Genomic DNA, 19,691 nt, shown 5'->3' with positions numbered 1-19,691 from the left:
GAGACAAGATCATTTATAATTAAAAAGGACGATAAACGCAGATTTATCATGCATTTGTGATATGGATAATCAATAGTTTTGACGATCTTACTAATTCGGTTGAAAGACCATCCATCCAAGCGATAATAAAATAGCGAAAATTACGTACAATCATTATTGGCAGTTCGAGCCAGTCTTGTCATTATATGCCGTCATTATCACCTTGCATTTCCGTCACGCGAATATCAATCAAATACAAATTCGCCGAATGAGCACAAAAGCGTACGAAGTAACGCGCGACATGATCGAACAAAAAGATCGCGGTAATAATTTCACTAGATGGGACTTTCGTTCGTAACATACGTCATCGATCATGTGGCCAACTTCGGCAGACCCATGCCTAGATGCAACATAGAGCGCTTCTCGGTACTCTCCATAAATCTTCTAATTTTTATCAATATTTATGTTATTGATATATAAAATGTGTGATACATTTTAAGCACGTATATCATTAATACTATGTTATTAATACTATGTTAGAGTATTTCTAAAATAAGGGATTAAACTTTAGGAATGTATTCTACTTATTGTATTAATCAACTTTTATTCCACGAAGTACGCACGCTACTGATACCCCTGTGGGTTCACATTTACATTACGGCGTATGCGTGAATTTGTCTGACAACACAATTGAATTCCGCTTCAGAGCAAGTCACGCGTCTGATATCATGCATCAGGCGAAATTGGTAAATTAATCAAATATACTGGTTGGATATTAAATTACATGAATTTTAAATTTTTATAAATAATGTATTATGAAATTCTCTATGGTATATAAAGTCACATGAGTAAACTGCATTAATGATAAAAATATATATTTACGTCAGACGCTCGATAATGACAATGATTATGTGTTAAAATTATTCTATTGAAAGTCCAGATATATTTTTCAAATTGACATAAAACTGTTAAAATAATTCGCATTGGTATCATATGTCACAATTAGATGATACATATATGTATTGAAAGATATAATATGTGTAACAAAAATGTAATATATATCAGAAAAATATCAGTTTACTGAGTGATTATTTAATAACGACAATGCAATTAACGTTCAAAGGAACATTGCAAATTACAAGTATACATTTCCTCATTTCAGCCATCATAAAATGATTATATTACATCATGCAATGCTCAGGAAGTGCATTGTATCATTGGTAAAGGAGAGAGGAACATTTTGTAAAAAACGAATCTCCGGTCGAGCAAGTAGCAGTACACGTAATAGCGCCGTAATACTATGTCTGATCATTATACAAATGTAGGTAATATGAAGATAAGTTGTCTAAGTTGTCTAAAAATTGTACTATTTTGCTCTTAGTTTATTATAATTGATTATAATTTGAAATCTCTCTTGAAAGGATAAAAATTAAAACAATTTTTCAGAAAAGAGGACACAAAATTAAATACAATTAAAGTTAAAAGTAAGAGCACAACATCCTGATTTGGAGCGCAATCTTTGCTATTAATAAAGAATATATATATATATATTTATGTGCCAAAACGAATCATGTAACTTGAAATATTCTGTCCTCTTTGATGTAATCTTAGTCCAATTCGCTTATCAATTTCCACGAAACACAGGGACACCCGTTATACGAGTAATGAGCATGAGTCATGCATCTCTATGGTTGTGGAGGGAAGCAGGGAAGGATGATTCTAGACAATAAAGCTGTTTAATGATGGTACAATGTGCATAATTCGAGACACTGCGAACGATCAAAAGTGCGATTCAAGGTCGTGAAAGGTACGCCGATTTACGTATAGTATAATTTACGCGTTGTTATTTTTATTGTTATTAATCCTTGTCGAAAGTACGTGAGAAATATTTCATGGTCCTCTTTGAAGTTTCCTCGTTAGATTTTTTTAATATAAAAATATACTGCTGTATTTAATTTTTATAAATTATATATAAATTAATTAATAAATATAGATGACATTAGTAAACATTCATTAGTAAACATGCACGTATGATTAAAAATAATTGATTATGTTAGAAGGAGAAGAAGATCCTTCAATATCAAATCCTGACAGAGGAACCGAATTTATGTTTTATCTTTGTCTTCTTCAAGTGCCTTCTAAAATAAGATTCACCTTCTTTTAGTTTTTGCTATAGATTTTATACGCGTGTGATACATAGCTCGTTCTTCTGCATAGTTGCTTAATATTCTATTCTATAACATAGATATACCTCTCTCTCTCTCTCTCTCTCTCTCTCTCTCTCTCTCTCTCTTTCTTCTTTCTTTCTTTTTCTTTCTGAAGCACAAAGATAGATTATTCATAACGAACCCCGTTAAACATCATAATTGCGGTTTTTGAATTGTCATTTCATAATATTGAACTTCTTGTCTGATGTATAAAATGTTTCGGAATCACATTACTTTGTTCTGAAAATTCAAATGCTTGCACATCATTTTTTATCATTATTGTGAAGCGAGTTTCTAACTACTACTTTAGATCGAAATTTGATTACAATATATTTCACACACGAAAAGTTCAAATTAAATCTTAAAACAGATAAAATAAATAATAAGAATTTTTTACATATTTTATACCTCCCCCCCCCAGAATTTCTTCTTAATAAATAAATTTCTAGAAAAGATATATCACGAAAAATTCACCACAAAGAAGAACATACTTTAACAGTTTTAGTATGTAAGTATAGAATTCATAAGTATGTGTCTATATATGTATATTATATATATTATATATACATATATATATATGTGTGTGTATGTGTGTGTGTGTGTGTATAATATATATAATATATATAGTTACATCTTCTTTATGATAATTTGTGCGAAACCGCGGCAACAATGCGCTTCCGTAGCGACTTATACGGGACAAAGAATTGCTGGAGGATTATGCAGAAATAATGACTCAACGTACACAAAGTATATTAAGCACACACACACATACATATATATACTTTCGCAATTCTATGTATGCAGCTGCATACGAGACTATGTGGGATAAGACTATTATCATCATAATTATGCAGAGTTGCTGTCCACCTTTTTTTTTTAGACAGAATTCTTCTAAGCTCTATCTATGATATATCGCTTAAGATTCGCACCTGTATTTTTATCGCGATTAAGCCATTTGTTGCCGAGATAAAAGTTTTTGTAGAATTTAAAAGATCGACCTTGTGCAAAGAAAGCGACATGGATATATCTGGAGAATGTTTGTGTTTATAATATATGTCAATGTTGTATTCTGTATACGATAAAGATTGTAACAGACTGCACCCGATTTAACATTCAAATTAAATTTATTATTCTAAAATTTTACATTGTTATAATTCAATTTGTTCAATTGTTATAATTCAATTCGATAATTTATTCTCATAAAGATTCTCATTTAAATGACATGAGAATAATTTATCGATAGAAGTAACAATTGCCATTAATTTTGTTAGAAGGAGAAAAGACATAATTTATATATTATTATACAATATATTATATAGATTTAATTATCTCATTATCGGTGTAAATTTTGCCATTTGTCGATTTCATGCAGACATCCGCACAATTTATTGTCCTTTTTTATGCTTGGCAAACGTTCAAATTCTCTCTAGATATTGATCTGTAAAATCTTCTAGCGATTCTGCAGATAAATATATGAGTTTTTATTCATTACTTGTAATATACGTTTACTCTATATATATGACTCTATATACGTTTTCTGTGTGTTCAGCTGCTGACTAACTGCGTAAATTCCTTTCAAACACGCGTCGAAAATATATTCTGAATTATCCGATTTTTTAAGTTATTTGTATCGGAATGTAAGAACAGAAGAATAAAAGATTCTTTTCTTTAATCGATGAATGACTCAATCAAATGCAAGGGTCATCGGTCAATAAGAACTTTTATTGCTTTGCTAAGAAAAATAAATACCGTTATTCATCGTTATTTTTAAAAAGGCATACCTGTGTGATTCATGTTCTATTTATTTATTTATTTGTGAAGCAAGTAATTTCTTAAAAAGTAAGAAGGATATAATAAAATATCTGTGGCATTTACATTTTACATTGCCAAGTCTTTGAGCGTATATAATTATCTTTCTTGTTTATTTTTATATTCAAAGCATATTGCTTTACAATAGTTTTTTTTTTTTTTTAATAAGATTTGATATGCTACTCACCGCTCTCTAGCACTATCTCTTTCTCTCTCTTTCTCTCTGATTATGTTAGCCGAATCGCATAAAACGCACTACATCGCCGAGTAATGTTACATGTCAAAAAATACCGCGTTGCACATTCTACGGAAGGTGCGTCGAGTATGCGTGCGCGCACGCCCGGGGCCCGGGGTCGGCTGACTTTAAGGAAACGACACTCTCGCATTCCCGAAGCTCTCTTTCGCGGTGCCGCGATAATGTAACGTTACAACGAGGGGAATCAGTACGCTTGCGAACGCGAGCGAGTGAGAGCGTACTTTGGAGTTTCTGGCCACGGCGAGTTCCAATGTGCTGAACGTATCAACAGATTAATTATTTTATCTTTGTTTAGTGGTGTATCGAATAAATGTGAGTTTAATCTTTCTTATTGTTTGTGAGAGAGAAATATTTTTTATCTTTACATCCATTATTATTTTGAATATAAATTATAATCACGACTTTTATTTTACAACAGAACATAATTAACGAGATAAATTGCATTTTATACAAATTTCTGCGACACGCTATTTTTCTTGTATCAATATAAATATGTAGGATAATATATTATAAACTGTACAAAATGACACGATTTATATTTAAAATTTTTCATCTCGATTCGGGAAAATGTAATTCAATGTTTCTTTCCATAATTGATTCGAGATATTTTAAATATTAATTTCCCTCCCTTTTGCATCTATCATTTTTCAAATAATCTAGTGTTACGTATAATGAAACAAGCCATCGTTCTTTAATGTAAAAGAGGAAAAGTGAAAGGACTTCTCGTGTTTTCTGACGTATGACTCCAAAGTTCATTATACTTACAACAGTGTGCGTCGTGATCAATAATTAAAATTCACTCGGGTGTTTGTTTTAAATTGCTTTTATGAGTGAGAGTGAATTGATAGTCGTTGAAGCGGACTGTGATCGGTATAAAAAAAATAAAATTTACTTACTTTAATTGTAAATTTAATCGTGTTTAGATCGATTTTGTATCACGTGAATATTCATGAAGTACCGTGAATATATTCCTGATGTTCGATTTATTTTATTTCATCTCTTAATATTCGATTTATTTTATTTCTTATCGTTATATATAATACAATACAAACGTTCTTAATTTCGTGTAATAGTAAAAGAAGTATCTTTTACTATTAAGCAAAAATTTGACGTTTCAATATATTTATAATCCATCGAGAGAGAGTTAGAAGATATAACATAAATGAACTTTAAAAAATAGATTTTTATATCAAAATTATATACAGTATCCTAACACAATTTCCAAATTGGCAAGAAAATCTGCTGTTAAAAGGACATTTGGCAGTTTTGAACTGTTAACAGCAACAAACTAAAAAATTAAATGTCTATTAATTTATCAATTATATCTTGCAATCTTACAATTTCCAAAAATTCTTCACTTATCATTCCTCCCACCATGAGTCATTCACACTACTAGATACACTTTATCTAGAAGCATTACTTTTCACATTTTTGTAGGACAGTGCGATATATATATATATATATATATATATATATATATATATATATATATATAAGAAGTCCGTGGTCTATCAATTGTATTTTATCAGACAGTTTGCTTGCTACTCACTGTTAGTTGGTATTAATGTTGCGCGTTTGTGTGTGTATGTTGTATGTAAAATTACATAGCATACTATATCACGATGCAACGATCAATGCCACTAGTTACATTGTAATTAGAATAAGAAAAAATAATAATAACAAGTGTCAATCAATCAATAAGAATGAAATATGTATAATCGCGCTATTTCAAAATATTTTCTTACTTTGGACATAAAATATTTATTTATGTAACGAGTAATTTCCATAAAAATCTCCATATCTTCTCTGATAAATGTAAAATTTAAAATTTATTTCTTCGTGTAATAATATCAAAGTTTTATACAGTCAACTAATGATGAATTAAAAAATAAAATCTACAGCTGTATCACTTTGTTACACTACTATCCACATCTCTTATTCAAATAGTTACTTAACATTAAATAGAATTCTTACATCTGTGTTTTATTTACATAAAATTTTATTTCTAAATTTTTTAATAATTTTATTTCTAAATTTGTCGAGATAAAAGTATTCATTTTTTGAGAATACGTCCCTGTTTATTCGAGTATCGATTTTGACATTAGAACGCCTTTCCTGCTTTAGCATATATTTAAAGGATAATTAGCGTTGAAAGAACTAATTGACTTCTTTAAGCATTCTAATGCGGAGGGTTGTCTCTATTCTATTAAAGTGCTTTGTCCCTCGTCTTCGATCACGCGAATTTTTGCTAGACTTTCACGTTCGTGAGAAGAAGCCGTGAGTACAGAGGCGTTGACATAGCGGAAGCCAGAACGGTAATTATGCACGACATTATCGAGAAGCAATCGCAACACCTGGCGGATCTTCAGTTAGAGAAAGCAGGCGAAACACATTCGACCTACCGTCGATGTCGGTTTAACGATCGACGGGTCGTACGAGCCCTGACACAGACGCACATTCCGACGAATTAACTTTAAATGGCCCGCGAGGGAGGCTCCCGCGAAGCTCAACACGTGCGACTAAACCTAACTCGAATAAACTTTTGAACGAATTCTATTTTAGAAACTTCTGTTCCAGTAATTCGTATTTTGCGGCGAGAACGAACGCGAACAATGCGCGATATTACGATAAGAATATTTTTTAATCAATGTCTCTCTCTTTCTCTTTCCTTATGTAAAATAACATAAAATAAATATGTAAAAATCTAATAGTAATTCTGATAATTATTATTCATAGTTCGATAATTTTTAATAAACTATGATTGTTATAATATTTTACTATCAATTAATTATGTTTTATAACAGTTTATAGAACATTGACGTAAATATTTTTTACATAATATTTTTTTCTTGTTATTGTAGCTATTTGATATCGAGTCTTGAAAATGATAAATAACGGATTTTAATGATTTTTAATTAAATAATATGATTTAATTCTTATCAGAATAAATTTAGTGTCTCCGTATTCGTGAAATCCGAATTAGGAGCAAAATACTTTGACATGGCAGCTATTTTGAACTTGACTGCCAGCGGCGAGAGCAATATGTTTATTTTCAGAAATGTTATTAACCTTTATATATATATATATATATATATATATATATATATCTTTTTTTATGTGTAAATCATTCAATATAAAAATGTCACGTTATTTGCACGTCGCTTATGTAATATCGATGAAATAAAAAATCGATAATATTGTCCGCAAAGAATATATACGTACACGAAGAAAGTTTTTGGAATTTTATATCTCTGTATAATTAACACTTGTCAAATGTCATATAATTCTCAACGAACATATATCAAATGTACTTATCAAAGTAAATATTACGTTTCACATGATATTTAATACCATAATGGAGTCGTGTGTGTCACTTGAAAAAATATATGTTATCAAAGAAGATCATATAAATTATAAATAAAAAAGTTTTCAATCAATAATATTGGTTGAAAATCTTCTCTATTTTTAATAACTATTTCAATAATAATTATAATAATTAATATAATAAAAAATCTTTTTACATCGATATTGATTATTTCCTTTATAGATTTCATCAGATATTGCATATATAATTAATTTTTAAATTTATTATAAATAATATTTGAAACTTAAAGTACGTTATCCTAATCAGGAAATATCCCTCATTACACTTCATTATCGCTAATAGCGTTAAAGCTTAATATCAAATGGTTTAACAAGTGCATTTACTTTCACAGTTGTGTCATGAATAAGACGGAATTCAACATCGTTCTGAGTACAGAGCCACCGAGAACGACTCCGAGTGTGATTCATTCTCACATTCCGGTGCCCAGAGTATCAGCTGCGATCAAGATCCAAGAAAGATGTCCTCCAAAGCGCAGAGGATCCTTCGAGAGGCTTGGCCGCGGATCCGTGGCCGCTCAAAGAGCGTCTTTCGAGAAGCTTGAAGCTTCCGTCGTACAGCTGAGATCGCGCAATAATAATCAACTATCAACTTCAAGCATTGAAGTGCGAGGCTCTGAAGACAAGACGATGCCTGTGAGCAATTACAAAACGAGTGACGTCTTCAAGCTCAACAGGGATAATAGCTTCATCGAGACCAAATGGAAGAATAAATATGACGACTTGGAAAAGAGGCGGAAGCTTTTGTTACAAAAGAGCGAAGCTGGTAATTATTAAACGTCCAATGACGCGATAAATAAATTCAACAATCACATGAACGAATACATTAATCCTAGATAATTGTCTGGCTAATTTTGCCAGAACTTAAATTTTGAAATAACTGATAAAAATGTACGTGCTCATGTGTCTTTTTGTTAATCCGATGTTTATGTGAATAACTGAATATAATAGGAAAGGTTAAAGAAAATAAATAATGATCGATATTTGTGTATAACAAATAGAGGATAACAGACAATAACAATAAGAACAAATACGGAATTTGTCGAGTAGATCATTGACTTAATATTTATCGATAATGGATAGGGTTTTAAATTTACCTACTAATATTAGGCCGATGATCGAAAGATGTCTCGATAACGATATACATATCGTAAATATATTATACATATATACACTGATTTTTCGTGTATTTTTTTTAGGACACACAATTTTATTAATGTTTTAAATTGTGAAATCATAAAGAAGAAAAGTTGTAATCAAATAATTTTATATTAGACACTTTCATATAAATCCTTATATTTCTTAAGAAGAAAGTGACTTAAACGATTGTTTTCAACGATTCATATATATAAATGTTTATATTTGAGATAAAAACAAGATTTCTCTTGTTATTTTTGCGATTTCTTTTGTGGCGTCTTGGTATGATAAACCGAGCGATGTTTTGGCGTCGATTTTTTTACAAGACTTTTCTCGACAGAAACTCATAAATAATGGAAAGTGCGTACACAAGAGATTATAATTTGATTGACTCAGAATATATAGTCGAATTATCGTGTTGTGATTCACTTCTGTATGTAAAACGATGGCAATGACGTTCTATTAGTCACACCATCTATAACACGATAGAATTTTAAATTGACGTAGATAAAACATTATTGATACACGGTTATTCGCAGAATTCTTAGAACGATTTATATTCTATTGATCGACTATCGGCGAGGCAATTGAACAAGTTTATATGAACAGAATAAGAATTAAAGAATAAACTGTTGTTCTATTCTAAAACTTTCCTAAAGTTGTTTGAATATAATTCAAATAATTAAGCGATAAGTGTTTCATAAGCGATCCATGCATAATGTAACGCAATGCGTCAGAGATTAATCAAGGATGTTTAAAAATAATATTTGAAATACGCCAACAAGAGAGAAAAAGAAAAGATAAGCAATAGGTGAAGAATATACTATAATCAGAACTTTGCAAAATAATAAAATAACACAAATTTTAATATACCCACTATATATATAGTAAAAAATTTCTTATCTCTCATGATTTATTTACAGAATAAAAGGCTATTATATACACTCTATATGATATTTCTTTATAAAGCTAGTTAATGGAATAACATTTTGTCTTGTAATACGAATTTTAGAAACGAACGATGTCATCATTGATCTCAACAGTTTTACATTCTTACATGATCCTAATCCGATTGTCAGATGGCTTGATCACGATAGTTGTTAACTGATTCACATCACTTACACATCTGCTTGCATTTAATAATAAAAAATAGATATATAAAATATTTTAAAAAAGAGATTTTTTATGTGTTATTGCATTGTGTCATAATCTGTTCCTGTTCTGTGTTAGTGAATAAAGAGCACGCAGATTTGGAGAAAAAATATCAACAATTGCAGAGAGAAAATAATACGCTGCAATCGCAAGTTGAAGAGAAGGAGCACAAGCTGCTAAAATTGCGGACAGGTATGTATTTAATTTTGAATCATACAATTTAACAAATTTTTTATAAAATTACTATCAACCCTTACATACTTAATTTTTTACAGTTTCGGAAGCAGTGTGTAAGGAATACGAACAATTAAAACGTCAATATGACGTGGAAACGAATGCAATGCACAAAGCTATGCAACAAGCGTCTCAGGTAATAATTTATCTGTTACAATCTCGATGTTTATCAATGTATTATGAAAAATAATCGAGAGAACTATAATATTTTTTATTTTCTGAAATAATATTTTTAATAATAATTTTATTATTAGTGGTATCGACAAAACCGCGAACTCAAGCGAAGATCCCAAATTATTGCGCAAAAGTTTCTACATAATAATCCGGAGCAATCGTTGGATTTTGATTTATCCGATGAGGTGGATAATCAGAGTTTCGAGGATTTGGATGAATTGAGACAAATGGTGAAAGGTCAGTACAATTGATCTTGTTGCACATCTCTATATAAGATGTGAGATTAAAATACGAAGCTATCATTTAAGTTTTATATGATAGCTTTATTCATAAAAAGAGTATAAAAAAAAGAGATATTCGAAGTTGATAAAATAATCGGTTTTAAATCAAACATCAATTTTCAGAGCTGAGCAGTGAGGTAGCGCGGTTTCAGACAGAACTTCATTCCGCGCGACTTCAAGAATTCGAAGCACAAGAGCAAGTGACACAGTTGACCACGCAGTTGGAAGAAGAAAGAGCCCTCCGGCAAAAAGGTAAAATCTATCCCATATATCCTATAATCTTGTGATAGATAAATAAAACATACTAAGCCGGCATTCATCTTTATTATAGGAGAAGAGAAAATTAATGAAATGAAGTTTTACAAAGGAAATATGGAAAGAGTTACGAAAATGGTAACTGAAGAGGTGCAAGCCTTGAAAACACAATGTGATCGTGAGAGAGAAAATGCGAAAATTCTGAAGATAGAAGCTGAAAAGGTCGGTCATTGATTCCTGCAATTTTTGATTTAATTTTGCTAGTCGCGCACAACTTAATTATAATTTTCTTTACAAAATTATGCATGTAATATTATTTAGATTATTACAAAGTAAACCTCTCTCGTCACACTGTTCTAAAACTATATGTGTTTATAAAAAAATTGTAGAGAAAGTATGTTTTGAAAATCAAATTATATTAAAAATTATAGTATTTTTATAAATTATACTGATTAACTTGATTGTTTAGGTTCAAAAAGAACGAAACGTCTTAGCACACCAAAGCGCTCTTCTAATGGCTGAGATTGGAGATGATCCGAATGGAAGATTATTAGCTGTTCTACAAGAAGTGGAATCTTTAAAGAGACTATTAGAAGAAGAACAGCAGAATCATGCTTCCCAAGTACAGATATTACAAGAGAAACTAGAAGAGAAAGAATCGAATGTAGAATTTGAAATCGTCGAGGAGAAACTAAAGCTTGCAGAATCCGAGTTAGAGGTTGTTCTTCAAAGAGCCGAAAGGGCCGAGAAAGCGGTGGAAGAGCTGGAGAATGTTGTTCGATGTTTGAAGCAGAAAGTCAACGAGTTAGAGGAGAAAGTCTCGAAACCGCCACCGCCACCGTTACCTCCTCCTCCCCCACCACTACCGATATCAATGGCTGGTCAATCATCGATAAAATTGCTGACTAGAGAAAAATTGATCTCGGAGCGTTCGGCTGTGAGTGATATGGAGAATATACTTGGCATTACACCGAAAAAAACACCTGCGGTTGCACAACCTGGTAAATGCAATTCATTACTTTGTTAAATAAATTATTCTATTCTATTATGTACACAAATAAAATTATCAGTCACCAGAGATATAATATATATCAAATATTTTTAGCTATTGATGATATTATCAATCAAATCAAAGGCGGACGTTTCACGCTAAAACATACAGATGTAAGTATAAAGCCAGACTATGTAAATGTCTAAAATACATCATAAATATATTCAAAACACACATACACAGCGTTAAACTCTCAAACATTTTTTAAATTCTGATTGTTAAATATTTTTGAACATCTTATGTTCTCTATTGTTTTTGAATAAAGTATAGTATTACTTATAATTGATTCTAATATGCATACATTTGAATAAAATGTTGATTTTAGAAACAAAGAGAAGAGGAGCGGAAAAAACGGCAAGCGGAAAATACGTCGCCAGCAGTTTCTGAAATGTTAAATATTCTCGGTACTATGAGACGAAGAGCTAAGCCAATAAGGCAGTCGTTCAAGTTTGCAGACGCATCATTGTAGTGATGGATATTGCTTAAATGAAAACAATCTGTAATTCCAGAAAGATTTGATACTCGAAATCAGTTAAATCATACATTATTAATGTTTTTTTTACAATCTGATATATATCCTTGTTATTTCATTTGTACATTTGCGTTTTATATTATATTTATCTTGCTCAATCTGAATTTATGCATACAAAATCTATTTATTCAATTATAAAAGTTATGTTTATATTGCTATACGGAAATCACAAATGAGAGAAGTTCAATACAAAATTGATGGATATTTTGCTAGTGTAATTTATAAGAGAAATATAAAAACAGAAGAAAAAAGAAATGTGAAAGGGTGAAATTCATAGAAACAGTTTGTAGCATAAGCACTGTGTAAAAGATATATTATAAAAAGATTGTGTGCACATACCATTGCAATTACACTTTATCATATGTAGGTATCAAAGAAACTGTAATTGAAAAGCACATCTTCTGTTTATGTTGTAACAAAATTTTGCAGTGGGCTCAGCCATTTTATTGATATTAATACCGTTTATAGAATCAGTTAAGAAAATTGATTCTGTATTTTATTAAATATGGATTGCAATTTAGAAGCTTCAAAAAGAAGAACTCGTCTATAAGGTATCATTTCATCGTCTGTTTCAGTCCATGTTCCAGATAAACCACTGTCTGCTTCTTCTTCAACAGAGAATTCGAAACTAACAGTCGCATTTTCTGCAAAAATCTCTTCTTCTGGATTACTCCACAATATAGATGGTTCGCTGCCAGTGTTTTTATTTTTACTCTTTGACTTCTTCCCCATTTTTTTATCTTCTGATTTGTATAGTTTACATATAAGTATGTAATAGGAGAAATTAAATGGCATATTTCTACTATTGGCACGTTTCACTTCGGAAATTAAGTTTTCGAAGAGTGGCACTGAAATCTTGGCTGGAATGTTAACAAATCTCTCATTTATGAGTAAACCCAGTTGCGCTGCGTCATTCTCTAACACATTTTTTATCATAGTGTTAGCTGTATCTGTTGCATGCTCATCTGCTAATTGCTTCAATAAATCCCTAAGCTGTTGTATACATGCAACATTCTGAAAGGATCAATTTTTGTTAGAAAGAATTCATAAATAGAAATTAGAAATAAGTTATTTTTTTAAGAAGTATAATACAATCACATATATCATTACGCATACATTTGCACGCACCTGCCTATCAGAAACATTAATGACAGTCGTAATACCAAATACATCATTAATATCAATGTCATCATCATCGGATTCATCTATATCGTCAGACTGTTTAACAACAGATCCAACATAATTCTGAGATATTATCAAATCTGTCAATCCACCTAAATCAATATGTGCTTTAAGAAAAAGTTGTTGTAATAATGTTTTAATTCCATGATAATCTGGATCTTGTGGATTACGGCCTTCAAAATCCAATTGAAGCTCCATTCCCTAAAATTGATTACAGCATTTTAGCCGATTGTATCGTTTGCAAATATAATATTTAAACTCTATAGTCAAGAAATCTGTCTCAAAAATATATTTGTTAAAATATAATCTGATGAAAATTATGCATGCAATATTTTACGATATAGATATTATTATACATATAGCAGATTTTATGCAAAAGTTTTTTGAAAAAATCTATCAAAAATCTATACTACTCAGATTTCACCTTTTATTTGCTTAAATAAGAACATTATAATATATTAAATCAGTGATATATAATTTTTCGGCTGTCGAATGACGACTATTCACTCTAATCGATCTAAAGCGTAACCTCATGCTTAGGTGTTACTCTGTTGCGATTTATTATTTTCATTATCTCACAATGTATCGTGTAGATTGAGAAAATTAAGTGAAAATTAACTGAATGCCGATCAAACAAATTTCTAGCAGAAAGAGACCGCGTGTTCGAAAATGAGGTTAGCTCATTCGGTGAAAGTGATATGTCGCGTGGTATAATTTTATACGGTAATTATTTCTTACCTGTTCGTCCGCGACCTCGTATTCTTCGTCTTCGCTGCTGGAAGAGACACGATCCTCTTCATTGTCGTGTAATTCTTGCTGAATCTCACGCTTTTTCACTGGCGCTGCCATTATGATGTACAAATATAACGTACTGAAAACCAGCAACGCACGTAGCACACGTTCTTACTAAAGTATTAACACACTATACACAACGTACAAGGATGATCACGTTATTGGGTCTGTTTTTTATAGCTGAACTGGCTGCACTAGTTCAGAGTTTATCTTTTTCTCTCCATGTTGGAAGGAGAAAGATAAACTCTGAGCTAGTGCAGCCAGTTCAGTTATAAAGAATAGACTCATGGAATTATGTGATAATTTGTCATAAAAAGGGAAGAAATGATCGGAAGAATAGATAGGATTATTTTTTTTTTATTCTAAAAAATATATATATGATATACGAGAGATATATATGATATATGAGAGTATAAAATATATGCGATGGATTGTCAAAGTGCAAAAGATATTTTACGAAGGATTGTCAAGGTACGAAAAACGCATGATTACTTTTGTAATATGATTAATTTCTAAATAATGCAAATGTTTAATCTTGCAATGTGTGTACAAACAGAGTTTAAAGTAAACAGAATTTATTTCATAGATAAACTATTCGAGATTTGATAATTGTTACTTTTATTCTATAATTCGCTCTATTATAGGGACTCTGCGTCGGTAAATCGTACTTTACTCCACGGATAAAAAGCGGGAAAGAAATTCCAAGATACGCCGTCAGGTAGCGCTACTAACATGTCTTTTTTTGCGCCAACTTCGCGCATTAGGCGAGCGCAAAAAAATCGCGCTTTCGCTCAGTTAAACATACAGTAGTGAGTAGAGTGCTCCTGTTCGAGTTAAAGCAATCGAAAGTCTAATGTTTGTACAAGTGGAAAGTGTGTCAGCGAGAACGGTGCGAGATTTCGAGCATGCAGTCGCATTAGGTGAGTTGAGCACGCACACGCACAATGACAATCATATCTTTACTCTTTACTTTATGTAAGATGAAACTTTTAATATATATATATATATATATGATAATCATTTGAATATATTGGAAAGTTTACTTTCCAAAAGCATGTCGGCTTATATCTGCCGATTATATTACCGTAGGCGAGAACAAAGACTAAATAAATTGCGGTGGACAAATCTTTTTTCGTAAATAATAGAGAGTTTTTGATAACAATATGTGAGAGGAGTACCAATTATATGTTTGAGGATGTAAATCCAAGATGGAGAAGCGTATTTATAATCGATAAAATCCGAGCCCCGAAATTGTATGTATTTAATTTATAAAATTTTTTTTTACACGAAATAATCAAACGTGGGTTTATTCTCTCTTCGAAAAGGGGGAAAAAAGAGAGGGGTGAGAATCGCAGGAATATGCAGAAGGAGCCGAACGGAAGAGATCCGATTAGCGCGTGGGTTGTTTAATATCGAGGGAACGCGTTCTCGACGCGAGACCGCGAGAGTATGGGAAACGGGAGGCGCGGCAAAATTCAAATTCCCGGTGGCGGAGTCGATCACGTGCAGCGAAGCGAGGCCGCCCCCGCCGTTGTCGGCGCTGCAACTCCCCGAAATTCGATTAAAGTTCTCGCGCATGGGCCGAAGGAAATGCCGTTTTCTCGAATTTCCCGGAGTCTGTCAGGTGGCACCACGGCGTACGTCGGTCCGGGCGCTACGCGGGCGATCGTAAACGGGAGAGAGAGGAGCCAGTGCTCTTTGTAGGTTATCGAAATCACGTCCCAAGGCACCTATAGACACTCGCTGACGTAGACGGCAATAATTGACCGACACTGACCAACAACAACAATCATCGTCAATCGGCCAGTCCTTTTTGTTCGCGCTCTCCCGTGACGTTTAGTGAGTGCTTTGAGCTGTGGCGGGCGGTGAGATGGCTGTCACTCTCTCTCTCTCTCTCTCTCTGTCCTTTTTTTCTATCTTTTTATTATTCTATTTTTCGTTCTTCTCCCGCCTCCTTCTCTCTCTCTCTCTCTCTCTATCTCTCTTTATTTTCTCTCAGTTTTTTGTTCCTCTGGTGTTTTATTCGAATAGATCGAGAGCGTCGTCACCTGCGAGCGAGCGTGTTCCTTTTTTTTTTCCGATAACGTGCGCGCGGGGAGAGACGCGTGAAGGGCCACTTTCGCGCGATGTCGACATTGGAAATTGGACCGTACCAAGGGGACGACGTCTCGCGATCACAGCGGAGCTGGTTACCTTCTAGATGTGTTCGGCTGAATAGATGTTTCGACACATTTCGTTAAAGTCTGGGTGATACGCACACAACTTGCGTACACACGCCGTATTTTACGCAACACGAACACACACACACATACACGCACACGCACGCGCGAAAACACGAATACCTTTATTCATACCCGACTGCAACAATTGCTTCTGGTTCTTGGCTGTTCGATGTTTCTTAGCGCTCGTTTCGTATAGCGTAGCTGTCTCACCTGCCTTGGACTGTCTACTTTACATTTCCTGCTTCCATCGGGAATATTCGCTCCCGCAAAACGTTTATCGACGAGCTCAATTTTTGTGCGAAAGATTCAGGGAAAAAATATTCTCTTTTTTGCCTCGTTCTATTTCGTGTTATGATAATTTTACGTGTTGTTTACGCGCGAAATGGTACGATATAATATTGTTATATACATATGTATCATATTTCGACAAGTTTGCTCATAAATCGTCCGCATTCAATTTGCGGAATTATATAAGATAACTCTCAATATACTCGAAATACAAGGCTCGTTTTTATCCAAGAAAATCAAAGTTTTATCGGCTATAAAATAATGTCCATAAATTGTGTCTTAAACTTTCTTTCAATGTCTTTGAAATAAGAAACCGATAATATCATTATTTAAGGAAAGTCTGTGATAAATCCACTTGCGGTGATTCTTACCGTCTTATCCATTTTCGATGGTAAATATATTTATTTTAACGCCGAAATTTGCTACGATAATTGCGCGATAGTGTTAGATTAAAAAAATTCAATATTTATATTTTTAATATTTTTTTAATATTTTTCTATTTTATAAAATAAGAAGGAAAGATATACGATATGAGAATCATTATTCAGATGACTTTAGAAAATAAATTTTCGCTCATCATATGACGAATAAATGTATCAGAGTTATTAAAAAAAGCATCATCGACGAACGAAGGAAAATAATTATCAACGGGTGAGAAACAAACCGACGTTTATTTCTATTAGTCGGACGTAACGCGAATAAAGGTCTGTCAATTCTCGCGGATCACGTTTTGGGGACACATTCAGAACGATTTATAATGATTACCCCTTTAACGGCGCTTGGACGCGTTACTCCGTATACATCATCGCGCGCTTTAAGCCGTTACGTGCGCATCGTAAGCTGCGCTTAAACGCGCTTTACATTAGGACTTACTATGCGCCGTTTCGTGTCTCTTGAGACTTATAGAGAAAGTGTTTATCTGAAATGTAAAGTAGCTAGCAAACAAGTAGTGTATTAAAGATAGAGACGAGAGAAACGTTACTTCGCCTCCATGTTCAAAAATCATTCGACGATCATCATTCGAGTTAATTTTTGCATTTTATGCTCGCATTACATAAAGTTGGCACACAATATTCCGTATATCACCATTTTTAATTTAAATTAAAAATAAATTAGTTTCTTTTTTTACTTTAAAACGGTCAGTTTTTATTTTTATTACTCTGAATGAATAATCGTTAATAACAACGATACTGCTCTTACCTGATGATATATTTTTAATATTTTTATATATGTAATAGATCTTATCCCCGATAAACATTTTTATTATACATATACCTTATTCGATAATCACGCTGTTTATCGCGCTGAATTTAAAATAATAATACGAAAATTATCTTTACAGCTAGAAATTTTTTTTTTTTTTTAAAGCCTTGTTCTCTCTGCGAGAGATGATAGTAAAATTAAATCCCCCCCGACTCCCTCAGGCTCGCGTAAATCGTATAAGGCTTATTTCGGCTTTAATATTGTATAATATCGCGGAATTCTCTGTTATTGGCAATTGAGCGAATATTGGCGGGCCGCAACATCGCGAATGTCAGTTTTTCCGTTCGTACGCGCGAAACCCTTTTTTTCCCGACCTCTCCGAGTACCACAGACGCGCTCTACGAACGAAATTAAGCCGTATGGCTACATCGTAGGGGCGTGCTGAGGTCGATGCGCCGCGCAACTGGTTGATTTATCGGTGCTTTTCGCGTAGCGAAAACTAGCGAGAGGACCGAATTGGATTACGGCGCGTGCACAAATTGCTTTATTCAAATGCAATTTTAGGTCGCGCGTCTTCCATGGACTGCCAAAGAGGGCCGGTTACGTAAACGGAGGGGAAGATGACGTTCTTTTCCGTCTTTCTCTTCCTTTTCTTCTCTCGTCGCGCGAAATCGTTCGCGCGTATAACCGGTCGGGGATCCTGAGACGAGCAATTTCGCAAATGAATTACGAATTATCGTCTAACCGTATTCTCTACGTAAATTTTCTCGCGATAATGATTGAAACGAGATTCTTGGTACAGTCTTAAAGAAGACAAGAAACCTTCGTATTGGTTTTCGCAAGCGTTTCAATATCTACAGATAAGTCACAAGTATAAAAATTGTTTGGAAAAGACTAAAATGTAATCTAAATACATCGTGTTATTTCAATGAATTTTTTTCTTCCTTCTTTTTTTTATTTAGCTTTATTCTTGAAAAATGATTTTCGATTTATTTGATTAGGGATGTCCCGGCTTTAATTATAATGACGGATCTTCTTATTTTCTTAGGCTCTATTTTTCTTGAGTTATGGAAATGTCGAGAGAAGTTATCATTTATCATAATCTTTCAATTTTTCTTCAATCTTCGTATCTTTCAATTTCGATCTAGCCCAATTTAGTGCTATGATTCTATACTTCCCGATTGATAATCACGCTCATCCGATTCATTCCCTCGTGCAATATAATTCTAACTTGTTGATCAAAGTTGGCAAAGAGCGGAGGGTTCGATCTGAAACGACGTGAGAACGGACAGTGTAAGTCTATGGAGAGAGTATAATGACCACTGAACCACAATTACAGTTGAAACACGTAAAATGGTCCATGATAGTTAACGTTAAATGTCAATCTTTCTCTATCACATGTCGGCCGACAGTTTCGTAATACGCAGGGATACGCGAGGGACGGTGACACTGCCGTACGCGCGTAAGAGAAGTTTCTTCTCCCGTCCATTTTTCGAGATACGAAAGAATTTTTAGAGACAATTTTTTTGATAAATTTGAAAACGAAAACTTTCATA

At 32.9% G+C, this 19,691-nt stretch overlaps 2 protein-coding genes across 5 annotated transcripts; one reads left to right on the top strand and one right to left on the bottom strand.

Annotated features, from left to right (window-relative positions):
- The first annotated feature begins 1,226 nt into the window (after nt 1–1,226).
- On the top strand, nt 1,227–12,732 carry LOC138940177 (shootin-1). 2 transcript variants are annotated; one of them, XM_070308786.1, is made up of 11 exons: nt 1,227–1,300; nt 1,624–1,786; nt 7,968–8,398; nt 10,000–10,113; nt 10,197–10,291; nt 10,410–10,566; nt 10,734–10,862; nt 10,942–11,087; nt 11,335–11,866; nt 11,971–12,029; nt 12,242–12,732. In XM_070308786.1, the coding sequence occupies exons 3-11, from the start codon at nt 7,975–7,977 to the stop codon at nt 12,383–12,385; spliced, it is 1,800 nt and encodes a 599-aa protein (XP_070164887.1). In that variant the 5' UTR covers nt 1,227–1,300; nt 1,624–1,786; nt 7,968–7,974; the 3' UTR covers nt 12,386–12,732. The 2 variants fall into 2 exon arrangements, with proteins under 2 accessions (XP_070164887.1, XP_070164886.1); XM_070308785.1 differs by lacking the exons at nt 1,227–1,300; nt 1,624–1,786 and adding an exon at nt 4,390–4,563.
- Nucleotides 12,614–15,610, bottom strand: LOC138940183 (protein BCCIP homolog). Of its 3 annotated transcripts, none has more exons than XM_070308799.1 (4): nt 15,601–15,610; nt 14,369–14,501; nt 13,577–13,831; nt 12,614–13,462 (listed from the first exon to the last, which is right to left on the bottom strand). In XM_070308799.1, exons 2-4 carry the CDS (start codon nt 14,477–14,479, stop codon nt 12,923–12,925), a joined length of 906 nt encoding a protein of 301 aa, XP_070164900.1. In that variant the 5' UTR covers nt 14,480–14,501; nt 15,601–15,610; the 3' UTR covers nt 12,614–12,922. The 3 variants fall into 3 exon arrangements, with proteins under 3 accessions (XP_070164900.1, XP_070164899.1, XP_070164898.1); XM_070308798.1 differs by lacking the exon at nt 15,601–15,610 and adding an exon at nt 14,568–14,666; XM_070308797.1 differs by lacking the exon at nt 15,601–15,610 and having other exon boundaries at nt 12,615–13,462; nt 14,369–14,561.
- Nucleotides 15,611–19,691: the final 4,081 nt, after the last annotated feature.

Source organism: Polyergus mexicanus, unplaced genomic scaffold (genome assembly GCF_030449975.1).
Source record: "Polyergus mexicanus isolate NDT 795.1 unplaced genomic scaffold, iyPolMexi1.0 SCAF_16, whole genome shotgun sequence".
In the NCBI taxonomy this organism is placed as follows: domain Eukaryota; kingdom Metazoa; phylum Arthropoda; class Insecta; order Hymenoptera; family Formicidae; genus Polyergus; species Polyergus mexicanus.
Note: the sequence above shows the minus strand (reverse complement) of the source record. Positions and strands in the feature narration are given on the sequence as shown.

Bases quoted from the DNA above. Each gene is read 5' to 3' on its own strand.
- LOC138940177 (XM_070308786.1), top strand. From the start codon at position 7,975: ATGAATAAGACGGAATTCAACATCGTTCTGAGTACAGAGCCACCGAGA. The intron at 10,863-10,941 runs GTAAAATCTATC...TCTTTATTATAG, and splicing joins AAGAGCCCTCCGGCAAAAAG to GAGAAGAGAAAATTAATGAA. The intron at 11,088-11,334 runs GTCGGTCATTGA...TTGATTGTTTAG, and splicing joins TGAAGATAGAAGCTGAAAAG to GTTCAAAAAGAACGAAACGT.
- LOC138940183 (XM_070308799.1), bottom strand. From the start codon at position 14,479: ATGGCAGCGCCAGTGAAAAAGCGTGAGATTCAGCAAGAATTACACGAC. The intron at 13,832-14,368 runs GTAAGAAATAAT...AATCAATTTTAG, and splicing joins ACGAGGTCGCGGACGAACAG to GGAATGGAGCTTCAATTGGA. The intron at 13,463-13,576 runs GTGCGTGCAAAT...TGATCCTTTCAG, and splicing joins TTAATGTTTCTGATAGGCAG to AATGTTGCATGTATACAACA.